The 12594-nt window shown below is 38.7% G+C and overlaps 1 protein-coding gene across 12 annotated transcripts in view; it reads right to left on the bottom strand.

The window, feature by feature from the left end:
* The window catches only part of SPAG9 (sperm associated antigen 9), a 145750-nt gene that overhangs the window by 21865 nt on the left and 111291 nt on the right, over window positions 1-12594 (bottom strand). For all 12 annotated transcript variants that reach the window (XM_077852706.1, XM_077852707.1, XM_077852708.1 and 9 more), the window contains 9 exons: window positions 10918-10974; window positions 9566-9739; window positions 8463-8592; window positions 5877-5966; window positions 5135-5302; window positions 4323-4494; window positions 2501-2719; window positions 2025-2217; window positions 610-735 (listed from right to left, as the gene is read on the bottom strand). In XM_077852706.1, the coding sequence (XP_077708832.1) occupies window positions 610-735; window positions 2025-2217; window positions 2501-2719; window positions 4323-4494; window positions 5135-5302; window positions 5877-5966; window positions 8463-8592; window positions 9566-9739; window positions 10918-10974 (1329 nt within the window). The remainder of the gene's footprint in view (window positions 1-609; window positions 736-2024; window positions 2218-2500; window positions 2720-4322; window positions 4495-5134; window positions 5303-5876; window positions 5967-8462; window positions 8593-9565; window positions 9740-10917; window positions 10975-12594) is intronic.

The raw sequence follows: 12594 nt of genomic DNA, 5'->3' as shown, positions 1-12594 counted from the left end.
GCCCTCCATTTTGTAGTATTAAGGCTCCTATGGAAAAGATGCACTAGTAATCTTGCTTAATCTGTAGAGAAGCACAATTTTCTGAGACTCCCCATACTACTAGAACGTGAACCAACTATAATGTTAGTTACTATCTCATAAGCTTTCAGACTGGGATCTGTCCTGGTTTTCCTAGTACATTTCACAGTTACATTCAGAATGGAACTGGGCCTTTTTGCAGCCACATGGATTAATTGTTGGTATTTCTTGAACACACTCTAGCCTATATAAGCCTTCTGTGCATCAATAATTCTGCCTCTGTGCTGTTCAGGATCTTGTTTTTGGATCAGTCAGATTCTAAAGTTTTATTTGCCTCTTCTTCCAAGAATATTATATAAAGGATACATTCTGTGACAAAGAACTATATGATTTACCATTCATAACTAATGTAAGTCCAGTTTATAAGGTAATTAGGATCACCTCAAAATCTGTATGTACATAAAGATCTCTGCTTTAATATGTACTTTTTGTTGTATGCCTATGCACTACATTTTACTTATTTATCTTGTGATTCCAAAAGCAAAAATAAAAAACTAAAGACACTCTAATATTAAAAGAATTGGCACCTACCAGCCATTCTGAGCTCCAAGCCACATAGTTGGTAAAAGGCTACTCATTTTCTGGGCTTCCTCTCTCACCAGGTCTTGTTCATTTGGCAATACTGATAACTGATCTTTATATGCATCTGAATCATTACTGGAAAAGGTAAGGAAAATAAGAGCATCTGAGTATGCTTAGCTACAATTTTCAGGGACAGAACATTTCCATATTTCAGTTTGTTTTTTTTTCCCAACAGTTGAGGGGAAAAAAAAAAAAAAGAAAAGCCAATTTTTTTTTAAAGACTTTATTTATCTATTCATCAGAGACACAGAGAGAGAGACAGAGACACAGGCAGAGGGAGAAGCAGACTCCCCGCAGGGAGCCTGATATGGGACCCAATCCCAGGAACCCGGGACCACGACCCAAGCCAAAGGCAGATGCTTAACCACTGAGCCACCCAGGTGAACCCCTGGAAAAGTCAATTTTAAATGCTTATAACAAATATTTCAACAGTTGTACCTGAAATGACATTACCATACTAGAGAGAATGACGGTGCAGATAAGGGAGGTAAGACATAGTAATACAGCAGTTAACATCCAGGCTGTAATTATGATTCTCCCTTAGGGATACTTTGAATTTTTAAAGTTTTTTCTCAGGGGAAAGAAGACAAAGGGATGGTGTGTTTTAAGACCACACACACACATACACATAGGATCCTAGAATCAAGCCCGATATCAGGCTCCCTGCTCAGCAGGGAGTGTCTCTCTCTCTCTGATAAATAAATAAAATCTCTAAAAAAAAAGAAAAAGAAAAAGAAAAAGATAACTGGGCTATCAAATTCAAAACAGACAAACCTATTTTCTAAAAAGATGACTATTCTTAAATTAACAAATCTTAATAGACACTTGATTACTCTATAAACTAAGAGGAAGACTATTAAATTGTAAAAACAATCACATTTAGATAGATCACCATAAGCTTTCTATAGGCCCAGAGAATGCAGAAAATAAAATTAAAGAATTCATTAAATGGGCCTATAGTACCCACGATTTTAAAGGAAGAGCTATTTGCCAGAAAACCAAATTTTAAAAAGTCAGTCCAAGCCCACATGGGAAATCTAACTAAACTGTAGCTAACTGGAGCTGGAATGAGGAGGGCTGGTAAGGAATATGGCACAGTTACAATATGAATGGAAATGAAAAAACAAGTCATATCAGAGGAGAAAAAAACCATGAGAATTTTGACTAATGTCTTATAGGCAAGATTTTTTTTTTTTTTAAGTGTTAGAAGGTATAGAGAACACCTGAGGGGAGAAATCCAGAGCAGATGCAGTGGAAGGAGAGATGGAGACCTAGTGGAAACACTGTGGCTGCTGGAGAGGATTCTGGTTTCTCTTTATTTGAGTACTTTTCTTGTTTCCTAAGTTGCTGACCCATCTGCATACCTTGACTGGTACACTGGTGACAGGTCTTCTGGGATTTGAACTCCCAGGGGATCTGTAAAGACATGCTCTGTGTATACGCCCGGCTGGGAGGTGTCCACAGTGTCTTCAGCTGACCCTGCATTGCCTTCTGTGGCTTCAGTTGCTTCTTCTGCTGTTGGAATATTTTCATCAACCTCGCTATTTTCTTCCTTTTCTACAAAATAAATAAAACATGCTAACTATTCTGAGGTTGAGCTTTTCTCCCAATCATTTCTCCACAAACCACTACTGTAGAATTCCACTCCACCTACCCCCTCCTTCACACTATACCGCGAAATACAGAATTCCTGATTTAAAAGGCATTATAGTGTTACAGTGTCTTCTTTCAAGCTCTTTCATCCTCGTTACTTCAAGATCTAAAATTAAGTAGGAGTTCATAATGAGGCATTTGGAATAGGCTCTGACTCTGTACTGATAACATGTAAGGAAAGTGATACCTGGTGGGTTTTCCGTCACTGGAGAAGCACCATTGGTACTAGGGGAAGTGGCAGCTGCTGTCACACCTTCTGTAGAACAACCAACCACTGTGATGCCCCCCAACAGGCTGTCTGTCTCTGCTGAACTATTGCTGGTCATGCTGCCACATAAAGACGCTTTGTCTACCTGCCCAGATTCTGAAAGTTCTTCTCCTGCAGGGTAGTCTGTTTCTCTTGCTCCTGAAAAACAAGATAAATCTTTTTCTAATAGCTAAGTAAACTCCTATAAAAAGCATTTTCTCCATTAAGGCAACTATAAGTTTGAAATAAGAGCATGCAGATGAGACAAATAGCTATTCAAAATACACTGCCAGGATGGTAACTTTAAATTATACTTAAACGAACCTTCACAAAATGAAGAAGCAGCTTAAGAAATTAAGATAATACTTCTATTACTGCAAGCCTAAGTAAACATGAAAATGTCAGAAATGACACCTGTTCTTTTTTTTTAAGATTTATTTATTCATCAGACATAGAGAGAGAGAAGCAGAGACATAGGCAGAGGGAGAAGCAGGCTCCCCGCGGGGAGCCCGATGCGGGACTCGATCCCTGATCTGGGGATCACGCCCTGAGCTGAAGGCAGCTGCTCAACCACTAAGCCACCCAGGAGTCCCTAACTCTTCTATTCTTAGTGAGCTCCTCAGCAGCCACCTAATGAGGTTATAAACAAGGAAATCGGGCAGGCTGGGTGGCTCAGCGGTTTAGTGTCTGCCTTCAGCCCAGGGTGTAATCCTGGAGACCCTGGATCGAGTCCCACGTCAGGCTCCCTGCATGGAGCCTGCTTCTCCCTCTGCCTGTGTCTCTGCCTCCCTCTCTCTCTCTCTCTGTCTTTCATGAATAAATAAATAAAATAAAAAAAAAAAAAGGAAATCTAGTATCTGACAATTCAGTAAAAAAATTTTTTTTTAATATCAAGAGTACTACTTGAAGTATGGACTTCTACCACCATTAACTGATCACCGTAGGTGTATACAATGTCTTAAGATATTAATAATACATTAAAACTGAGCATTTACCATATAAAGATAAATTTCTTCAGTTTTCTTTATTTAGAAGGCTGTTCTTATTCATAGCACATTAAAATATTGTGTTGTATCAAATTTACCATTTCAATGTGTTTAAGTGTACAACTCAGTGGCATTAATTACATTCACAATGCTGTGCAACCACCACAACTATCTATGTTGGAAACTTTTCCAACACCCCTTGCAGGAAATGTGTACCCATTAAATGGTAATTCCCTGTCCCCAGAGCCTCCCCCTCCCCCTTGGTAATCTCTAATCCACCTGCCTTTGTGAATCCGCCTAGTCTAAATCGCTCATGTAAAATGGAATCAGGTAAAAATTGTCCCTGTGCATCTGGGTTATTTTGTTCAGCATGCTTCCAAAATTAATCTGTATTGTAGTACATAACAAAATTTCATTCATTTTTATGAGTAAATATTCCATTGTGTAGACATATCATGAACCCCCATAATTTTTAAACCAATGTTTTAACATAATATTCAATCCAGAACTTTAGAAGCCTTCTCTTACTAATCAATCTAAACAGCCCCTTGCTCTTTGTCTACCAGGCATCTTCTCATATTACCATTATTGTATTTTCTTCACAATATTTGAAAATATCTTGTTTAGTTATTTGTTTCCAGTTTATTTTTGGTCTTCCCCAACTAGAACATAACCTCCATGAGAGCAATGCATAACTGTACCTCCAGTAAACAAATCAGTTTCTGCCAGTTAAAAGGTGTAGATGGTAGGAAGAGAGGGACGTGGCCTCCTCTTACCTGGTACACTTGCTATACACAGAACATGAGAGTTGCAAACAGTGAAACTGTCTAGGATGTTGCCTGGTTGAATAGCATCGATGATGATAACTTTTGTAGCTGAATGAGTGCTGGTACAGATCCAGACGAGACTGGATAATTCTTCTTGATTTTTTAACTCCTTCTGTTGTTCCTACGTATACAAAGTAAGAAATATGAAAAAAATTTTAAAGATTTTATTTATTTATTCATGAGAGACAGAGAGAGAGAGAGAGAGAGAGAGAGAAAGGCAGAGACACAGGCAGAGGGAGAAGCAGGCTCCATGCAGGAAGCCTGATGTGGGACTCAATCCTGGGACTCCAGGATCATGCCCTGGGATCAAGGCAGGCGCTAAACCACTAAGTCACCCAGGGATTCCCGAAATATGAATATTTAAAATGATATGTATATTCACATTTTCATAAGGCTGTGCTTAACAGTAAAGCATTTATTTTCAGGTTATTTGAAAGGCTAAAAATACAACCACCTTTTGGTATTAATTAGTAAACTAAAAAATAGCAGTTAGAGAAAATGAGTGATAAAAATGTTCTGTATTTCGATTGTGACGGTTCTTAAATAGATGCATACATTTGACAAAACTCTTTGAACTGTACCCATTCCAAGTGTATATATCTTATCATATATAAAATATGCCTAAGTAAAATGGATCTAAAAAAGAGAGAGCATGAGGAGTAAGAAAAGGCATAATAATCCCAAATAGAAAGAAGTTGGACCAGAAGTTAGTTTTGGACCAAAAAGCTAAAACCAGGTGAAATGTTAGTGCACACACTTACCTTAAGTTCCTGGTCTAACTTGTCTAAACTACTCTGTGATGCACTTCGCTGTTTACTGCCTTCTGTATCCAAACCAGCAACATCCTTGTAAAATACACTTGCTCCAACAACAGACCCACCATCTCTGGTCTTCCCACCTGATAAATTGACTCCAACTGCACACCACAGCTTTTTGATTTTATTAAAAAAAAAAAAAAAAAATATTAGGTCATTTTCTCTCTAAAAATGTTTAGAAATTTTCACATTTCTTTAAAAATATAATGATCATGAATATAGGTCTGTTTGTTCCTTTCTTTCTTTTAAGTAAATTCTATCCCCAATGTGGAGCTCAACCCTGAGATTAAGAGTTGCATGTTCTGCTGACTCAGACAGGCACTTCATGAATACAGGTCTTTAATATTCAAAGTATACCAGTTTACTTGCTTTTTAATTTTTTTAAAAAATATTTTATTTATTTATTTGAGAGAGAGAGTGCACGAGTGGGGGGCGGCAGGGACAGCAGACTGCCCTGCCAAGCAGGAAGCCTGATTCGGGGCTCAATTCCAGGACTCCAGGATCATGACCTGAGCGAAAGGCAGACACTCAACCACTGAGCCACCCAGGCTCCCCCAGTATCCCAGTTTAAAATTACAAAATAAACAATAACTTCATCCACAAAAGTAGAATTTAAACTTTTTGATTTTAGAAAGAAAAACCACCCAGAGTTTAAGAAATATTTCCTTTAACTTCAAAAGTAACTTACTTTCATTGATGTATCTTTTTCATCTAGAGGTCTGAGATAGACAGGCACAGGTAGATTTTTCATCTTATTTTCCCCTTGGCCATTGGTTACCTAGTAATTAGGGAGGGGAGAGAAAAAGACACATTGGTAAGTCTCATCAAAAGTGAACTCACAAAACCACTGAGCCATGGGCAAGCACTGCTGGTACATGTTTAATGTTTGAAATCATGTTCAAGTTAATTTTGTTATTCTTATTTGAAAATTAAGCAGGAAGTCAAGTGGCAGTTAGAACCAATAAACAAGATACTATGGGAGCTCATAAGAGACACACTACTTCAAAAAAAAAAAAAAAGAGATACACTACTTCATGTACATTTTGGTTTACGTGTGTGTGTGTGTGTGTGTGTGTGTGTGTGTGTATACACATGTGCTGAGTCTTTTATGGATAGGGAATATGGAAGTAAACAAGTAAAGTTCCTGCAAACCTGAAATGAGGTTTAAGTCAACAGTTTGAAAGGCTACAATGACAATGGTTTTTTAAAACTTCTAAAAACCAGAGGTGGTTTTCTTGGGTACCTAGGTGGCGCAGTCAGTTACGGGATCAACTGGATTTTGGCTCAGGTAATGATCTCAGGGTCCTGGGACTGAGCACTGCATCAGACTCCCCGCTCAGCCGGGAGTCTGCCTGTCTCCCTCTCCTTCTGCCCCTCTCCCCTTCTGTGCATGTTTTCTCCCTCTTTCTCTCCCTCCTTCACTCTCTCTCTGAAATAAATAAATAAAACTTTAAAAAAGGATTTTTTTTAAATGAAATCTTTAAATATTAAAATGGAGCAGGATACACATGCAACTCAATAGCAAAAGCAAACAAACAAATGGATTAAAAAATAGGCAAAGGTTCTAAACAAACATTTTTTCAAAGAAGATACAGACAGCCAACAGGTACATGAAAAGATGCTCAATATCACTAATCATCAGTGAAATGCAAATCAAAACCACAATGAGATACCACCTCACACCTGTCAGAACTGCTATTTTCAAAAAGACAGTAAGTGAGGATATGGAGAAAAGGAAACCCTTATGCATGGATAGTGGGAATGTAAACTGGTGCAACCACTATGGACAAAAAATAAAAAATAGGGATGCCTGGCTCATTTAGTTAGTAGAACTCTGGACTCTTGATCTCAGGTCATGAGTTCAAGCCCCACTTTGGGCATAGAGACGACTTTAAAAAAAAATTAAAAATAGACTACTATTCGATCCAGCAATTCCACTCCTGGGTATTTATCTGGAGAAAGCAAAAACATTAACTTGAAATGATAGATGTTCTATGTTCTCTGCATTCACTGTAGCCAAGACATGGAAACAACCTAAGTGTCCATTAATAAGTAAATGTAAGGTAAATGTGGTATATAAATACAACAGAATATTATTCAGCCATTAAAAAGAATAGTAGGGGATCCCTAGGTGGCTTGGGGGTTTAGTGCCTGCCTTTGGCCCAGGGCGTGATCCTGGTGTTGGGATCGAGTCCCACATCAGGCTCCCTGGATGGAGCCTGCTTCTGCCTTTGCCTGTGTCTTTGCCTCTCTCTCTCTCATGAATAAATAAATAAAATCTTAAAAAAAAAAAAAAAGAATAGTAGCTTTCTATCTTCGACAACATGGATGGAACTTGAGAGCATTATGTTAAATAAATTCAGACAGGGAAAAACAAATACCATATAATCTCACTTATATGTGGAATCTTAAACAAACATACAAAGCTCATAAACAGGGGATCCCTGGGTGGCTCAGCAGTTTAGGCCTGCCAATGGCTCAGGGCGTGATCCTGGAGTCCCAGGATCGAGTCCCGCATCGGGCTCCCTGCATGAAGCCTGCTTCTCCCTCTGCCTGTGTCTCTGCTCCCCCACGCCCCCTGTCTGTGTACCTTTCATGAATAAATAATAAAATCTTTAAAAAAAAACAAAACAAAAAACAAAGTTCATAAACACAGAATAAACTGGTGGCCACTAGAGGCAGGAGTGAGAAGTAGATGAAGTGGTTCGTAAAGGAGGTCAAGAGGTACAAAACTTCCAGTTATAAAATAAGTCATGGAGATGTAATGTACAGCATGGCAACTATAATTAACAATATTACACTGCATATTTAAAGTTGTTAAGAGAGTAAAACTTAAAAGTTCTAACTACAAGAAAAAAAAATCTGTAACCATGTTCAGCGATATTAACTATATTTACTGTGATTTATTTCACAATATATAAAAATATCAAATTATTATGTTGTATACCTGAAATTAATATAATACTGTATGTCAATTATACCACACTAAAAATAAAATAAAACAAAACAAGAAACAAACCAGTAGATTATCTCAAGTCCATGCACTTGGTAAACCCCCCGTTGACCCTTCTCCCTCCTCACAGACTCAGGCATTTCTTTTGAACTCTGGGGCTCTAGAAAACAGCTACCCTCAACCACTACCCTCAACCCTTCTCTAAATGTGTGCCAAGTCCACGAGCAGGTTTGATACAGGTATTTTGATTCCTCCATGCCCAGGCATACACCCTTCCCCTAGCACTTCCCACTAGATGCTCGTATCATGTTCACATCTTACCTGTTTGTACTTTTGAGGCAGACTCCAGCCAAAAGCCTGCACTCTACCATCTTCTTTCTGAACGTGTGCCTTTACCTGACGATACTGTTCTCTCTTTTGTTCTCTGCGTGAGGCTAAACTAGCTTCAGTTCTAAAAGGCAAAGAAATTTCCCTTTTTAATTAAGGGACTATAACAACAGTATATCTCACCTTTCTCGCTAAGAGAGCAAAAATAACAACAAAAAAATCGCACAATTTCAGTTTAGTTTAGTTCAGAGTTCTGCCTTTCTAAGAAGTGTTATACTAACGCTGGCCTTTTAGAGTTGTGCAGTAGGTAAAGTGTTCAAGCTTTAACAGATTAGCAAGCAGCGTATCTTATGTTGAATCATTAGCCATCAAATTTCTATCAGGTTTCAGATTTTGGCCATATGAAAGGGAAAATTCTTAAATATTTTTAGTTCCTCCTTTTTTGTTCATTCAACAAATATTTAGTGAGAATTTTCTAAAGCCAGGGAATGTGCTAGAAGTGATTAAAGATCAATAAATCAGTATCTTCTTAGGAAGATAATAAAGGTTAATTTCTGGACCCCATGATTTGTTTCAGAAGACAAAAATGCAAACTGACTTGCTGTGTCTGTCATAGTTAACAAATCTTCCTGTGTGTCAGACAGTTTACAAACTGTATGTAGTTTAACCCTTGTGCCTCTGAGTCCGGTTATCATACTCAATTTACAGGCAGAGAAGCTGGGACTGAGAGGTTAGCTTGTCCATGTTCATGTACTCAAGGAGCAGCAGAGTCAGGAGGCAAAATCAACTTCTGATGCCAAAGGAAATGTTCAAACATTTAGGATAAAAGCTTACGTAGGCCTTTAATATTTTACTAATATTTACCAGTGTTAGCAACAAGGAGACATTTTAAAACAACTTCTGTTTATGAAACTGTGAGATGTAATTTTCATAAAAGGTATTGACTACAAGTAATCTACTTAAAGGTAGGCAGCCATGTTACAGAAATAGTTTCTTTATAGACTTATGTGAACCTTATAGCTGACCTGATAAAGGGCAAGAATATTCTGAACTGTTAACTTATTTAGAGCATAATCACTAGTTTAGAAAATACTTACTCTTCGCTTAGGAAATCAAAGGCTTTGGATTTATCCCCAGGGAGCTGAGATAAGGTGCTGCTTCTTTTCTTGACAGAAGGAGTAACATGAGAGGTGGGTGCATTGTATTTCAAATTAACAGGTGGTTCAGGCTTCTTAGTTGTATTACTTGAGGAGCTGAAAAGTCGGCTGAAACTAAAAAGAGAAGAGTGAGAGTGAGAGCGAGAAAGTGCATGTGCAAGAGAGACCGTTATTACATGAAGTAATCCATAAATTTCCACAAATTCCACAGTGCTTTTACAAGGCAATGAGTTAGAAACTGGCATAAAGATTTTTTGTAGTCTTACACTGCAGCCTTAGCAATAGTTCACAGCCAAACTCAGACATTCAGTTAAGAAACTATTGCTTAGAATGGCAGATCCTTGCATTTTAATTAGCAATTCACACAATGAAAGGAAGACTCTCAGGACGCCTGGGTGGCTCAGCGGTTGAGCGGTAAAGCGTCTGACTCTGGCTCAGGGTGTGACCCTGGAGTCCTACATGGAGTCCCACATCTACCTGTGTCTCTACCTCTCTCTCTCTCTGTCTCTCATGAATAAATAAAATGCTTAAAAAAAAAAAAGAAAGGAAGACTCTCTTAAGTACAGGGAACTTCTTGTAATGAAGAAATAACATGGGTCCTAGCTCCTGCTTGATAAGTAGTTGTGTTAAACAGCAAGATTATAGCCGCATGGTTTGAACACAAGCTTAGTTAGCCAGTTCTAAAAGTAGTAGTAAAGTACTGGAACACATATTACCATTTTAACATACATCCTGTACATTTTTTATTAAGCTCAATTTATATGTCTACCTTTACAACCACTTAAAAGAATTAACACTTCTATTAAACAGCTGATTCACCAAAAGGGGTAAGTTTTAAGTACAGTAAATACACAGTTCTTCTGGCATGAACATAATTCAAGTCTGAAACACATAAATACACACACTACTCAAACCTATAGACACTGACTTTCTAAGCTTTACTTTGTAAAGCTCCTTACAATCAGACAACCAGTGAATCCATGTAACTTATGTACTGAGGACCCAGGTAATCATCGACTCTATGAATAATTCCCCATAATTTTTAACTAATTTAGTGAAGATTCTACCAAGTGCATAACCAACAGGATGCAGCTTACGACAGCATATGTTTGTCCTCAAGAGTAGCCTTACCGAGCTGGCACACTACATATCAAAGAGAAAAAATTCAATTTAGCCATATATTCCAAATTTTAAAAAGAAAGGAGACACAAAATCATTCTTAGAAATAAATTTTGACTGTAATCTTGTCTCAAAGTGCTCCCTGCTGTCTTTATGTGTTGTTAGATACTTACAATTGCCAAATGCTTGACCTTTTTTTTTCCTGCATGGCTGGATTCTCTCTTGATGCACTATATTTAAAAAGAAAAAGAAAGAAAAAAATGTCTTATTAGTGAGGTGTTTTAGCTTTCTGTCTGGAGAACAGGGGATCCAAGTTCACAGGATACACAAAAGAGAATCAACAAATTCAGTAAACAGCTGTTTTGACCTATCGTGTGTCAGTCAGCCTGTAAAGGCTATACAACTAAGATAAATAAAACACCATCCATCCATCAAAGAGTTCAGTCCACTGGCAGAGACAAGATTGTTATCTGTACTGAATGGACAGCCAACATGCCTGAATGTAAATATTAAAAAAAATTTTAGGGACGCCTGGGTGGCTCAGTGGTTGAGCGTCTGCCTGGAGTCCCAGGATCAAGTACCACATCAGGCTCCCTGCGAGGAACCTGCTTCTCCCCCTTCCTGTATGTGCCTTTCTCTGTCTGTCATGAATAAATAAATACAATCTTAAAAAAAATTTTATTGCGGAGATATCCTCCAATTCTCCCTTTTATCAAAATACTGTCCTGTGAATCCTTATCTTTACATAAAGGTCTCTATTGCACTCATGCTCCAGCTATCACAAAACAGCCTGGAACTTTACTGCTCAGGTCCTTTTTCACAGGACTAAAAACTTTCCCATTACTGAAAAGATTACCAGAGAAGAGGATAAACTAGATTGGTCATTTCAGGAAATAAGGCAAGGCACTCCAAACTTATTTAGTAAGGTGGTAAGGATGCTGCTCTATCAAAGCTCACTTTTCACATTTTTTTTTAAGAACTAAATTGAAAACATCTTTTAATTCAATGAAGAAGTTAAAAGTGAGGCACCACGTCTTTTCACTTGTGGACTACCACATGGCTGCTAGAATTAAAAGTAGCAATGTGGGATCCCTGGGTGGCGCAGCGGTTTGGCGCCTGCCTTTGGCCCAGGGCGCGATCCTGGAGAGCCGGGATCGAATCCCACGTCGGGCTCCCGGTGCATGGAGCCTGCTTCTCCCTCTGCCTCTCTCTCTCTCTCTCTCTCTCTGTGACTATCATAAATAAATAAAGAAAAAATATTAAAAAAAAAAAAAAAGTAGCAATGAAAAAAAGTGGAGCCCGCTGGGGAGCCTGGGAGGCATAGTCAGTTGAGCATCTGACTCTTGGGTTTGGCTCAAGTCATGATCTCAGTGTTGTGTGATTGAGCCCCATGCTGGCTCCAAGCAGGATGTGGAGTTTGCTTGAGATTCTCTCTCCCTCTCTCTGCCCCTCTGGCTCATGTTCTCTTTCTAAAATAAATAAATCTTAAAGAAAAAAATGGAGGGCAGCCCGGGTGGCTCAGCGGTTTAGCGCTGCCTTCAGCCCAGGGCATGATCCTGGAGACCCGGGATCAAGTCCCATGTCAGACTCCCTGCATGAAGCCTGCTTCTCCCTCTGCCTGTGTCTCTGCCTCTCTGCCCCCACCCTGTACGACTCTCATGAATAAATAAAAAAATAAAACCTTTAAAAAAAATGGAGCCTCTCTCTATACCTCAATTTTTAAAAAAGACTATCTATCTATTTATTTATTTGAAAGAGAGAGTGGGGGAGGGCGAGAGGAAGAGAGTTGCAGGCGGGAGGGGCGGGGGTGGATGTCCAGCAGAGCGCAGAGCCCAATAACATAGCCTGAT

The sequence above is a fragment of the Canis aureus genome, chromosome 16 (assembly GCF_053574225.1).
Source record: "Canis aureus isolate CA01 chromosome 16, VMU_Caureus_v.1.0, whole genome shotgun sequence".
Classification (NCBI taxonomy): Eukaryota; Metazoa; Chordata; class Mammalia; order Carnivora; family Canidae; genus Canis; species Canis aureus.
The sequence above is the reverse complement of the archived record's forward strand: the minus strand, read 5'-3'. Positions and strand labels throughout refer to the sequence as shown.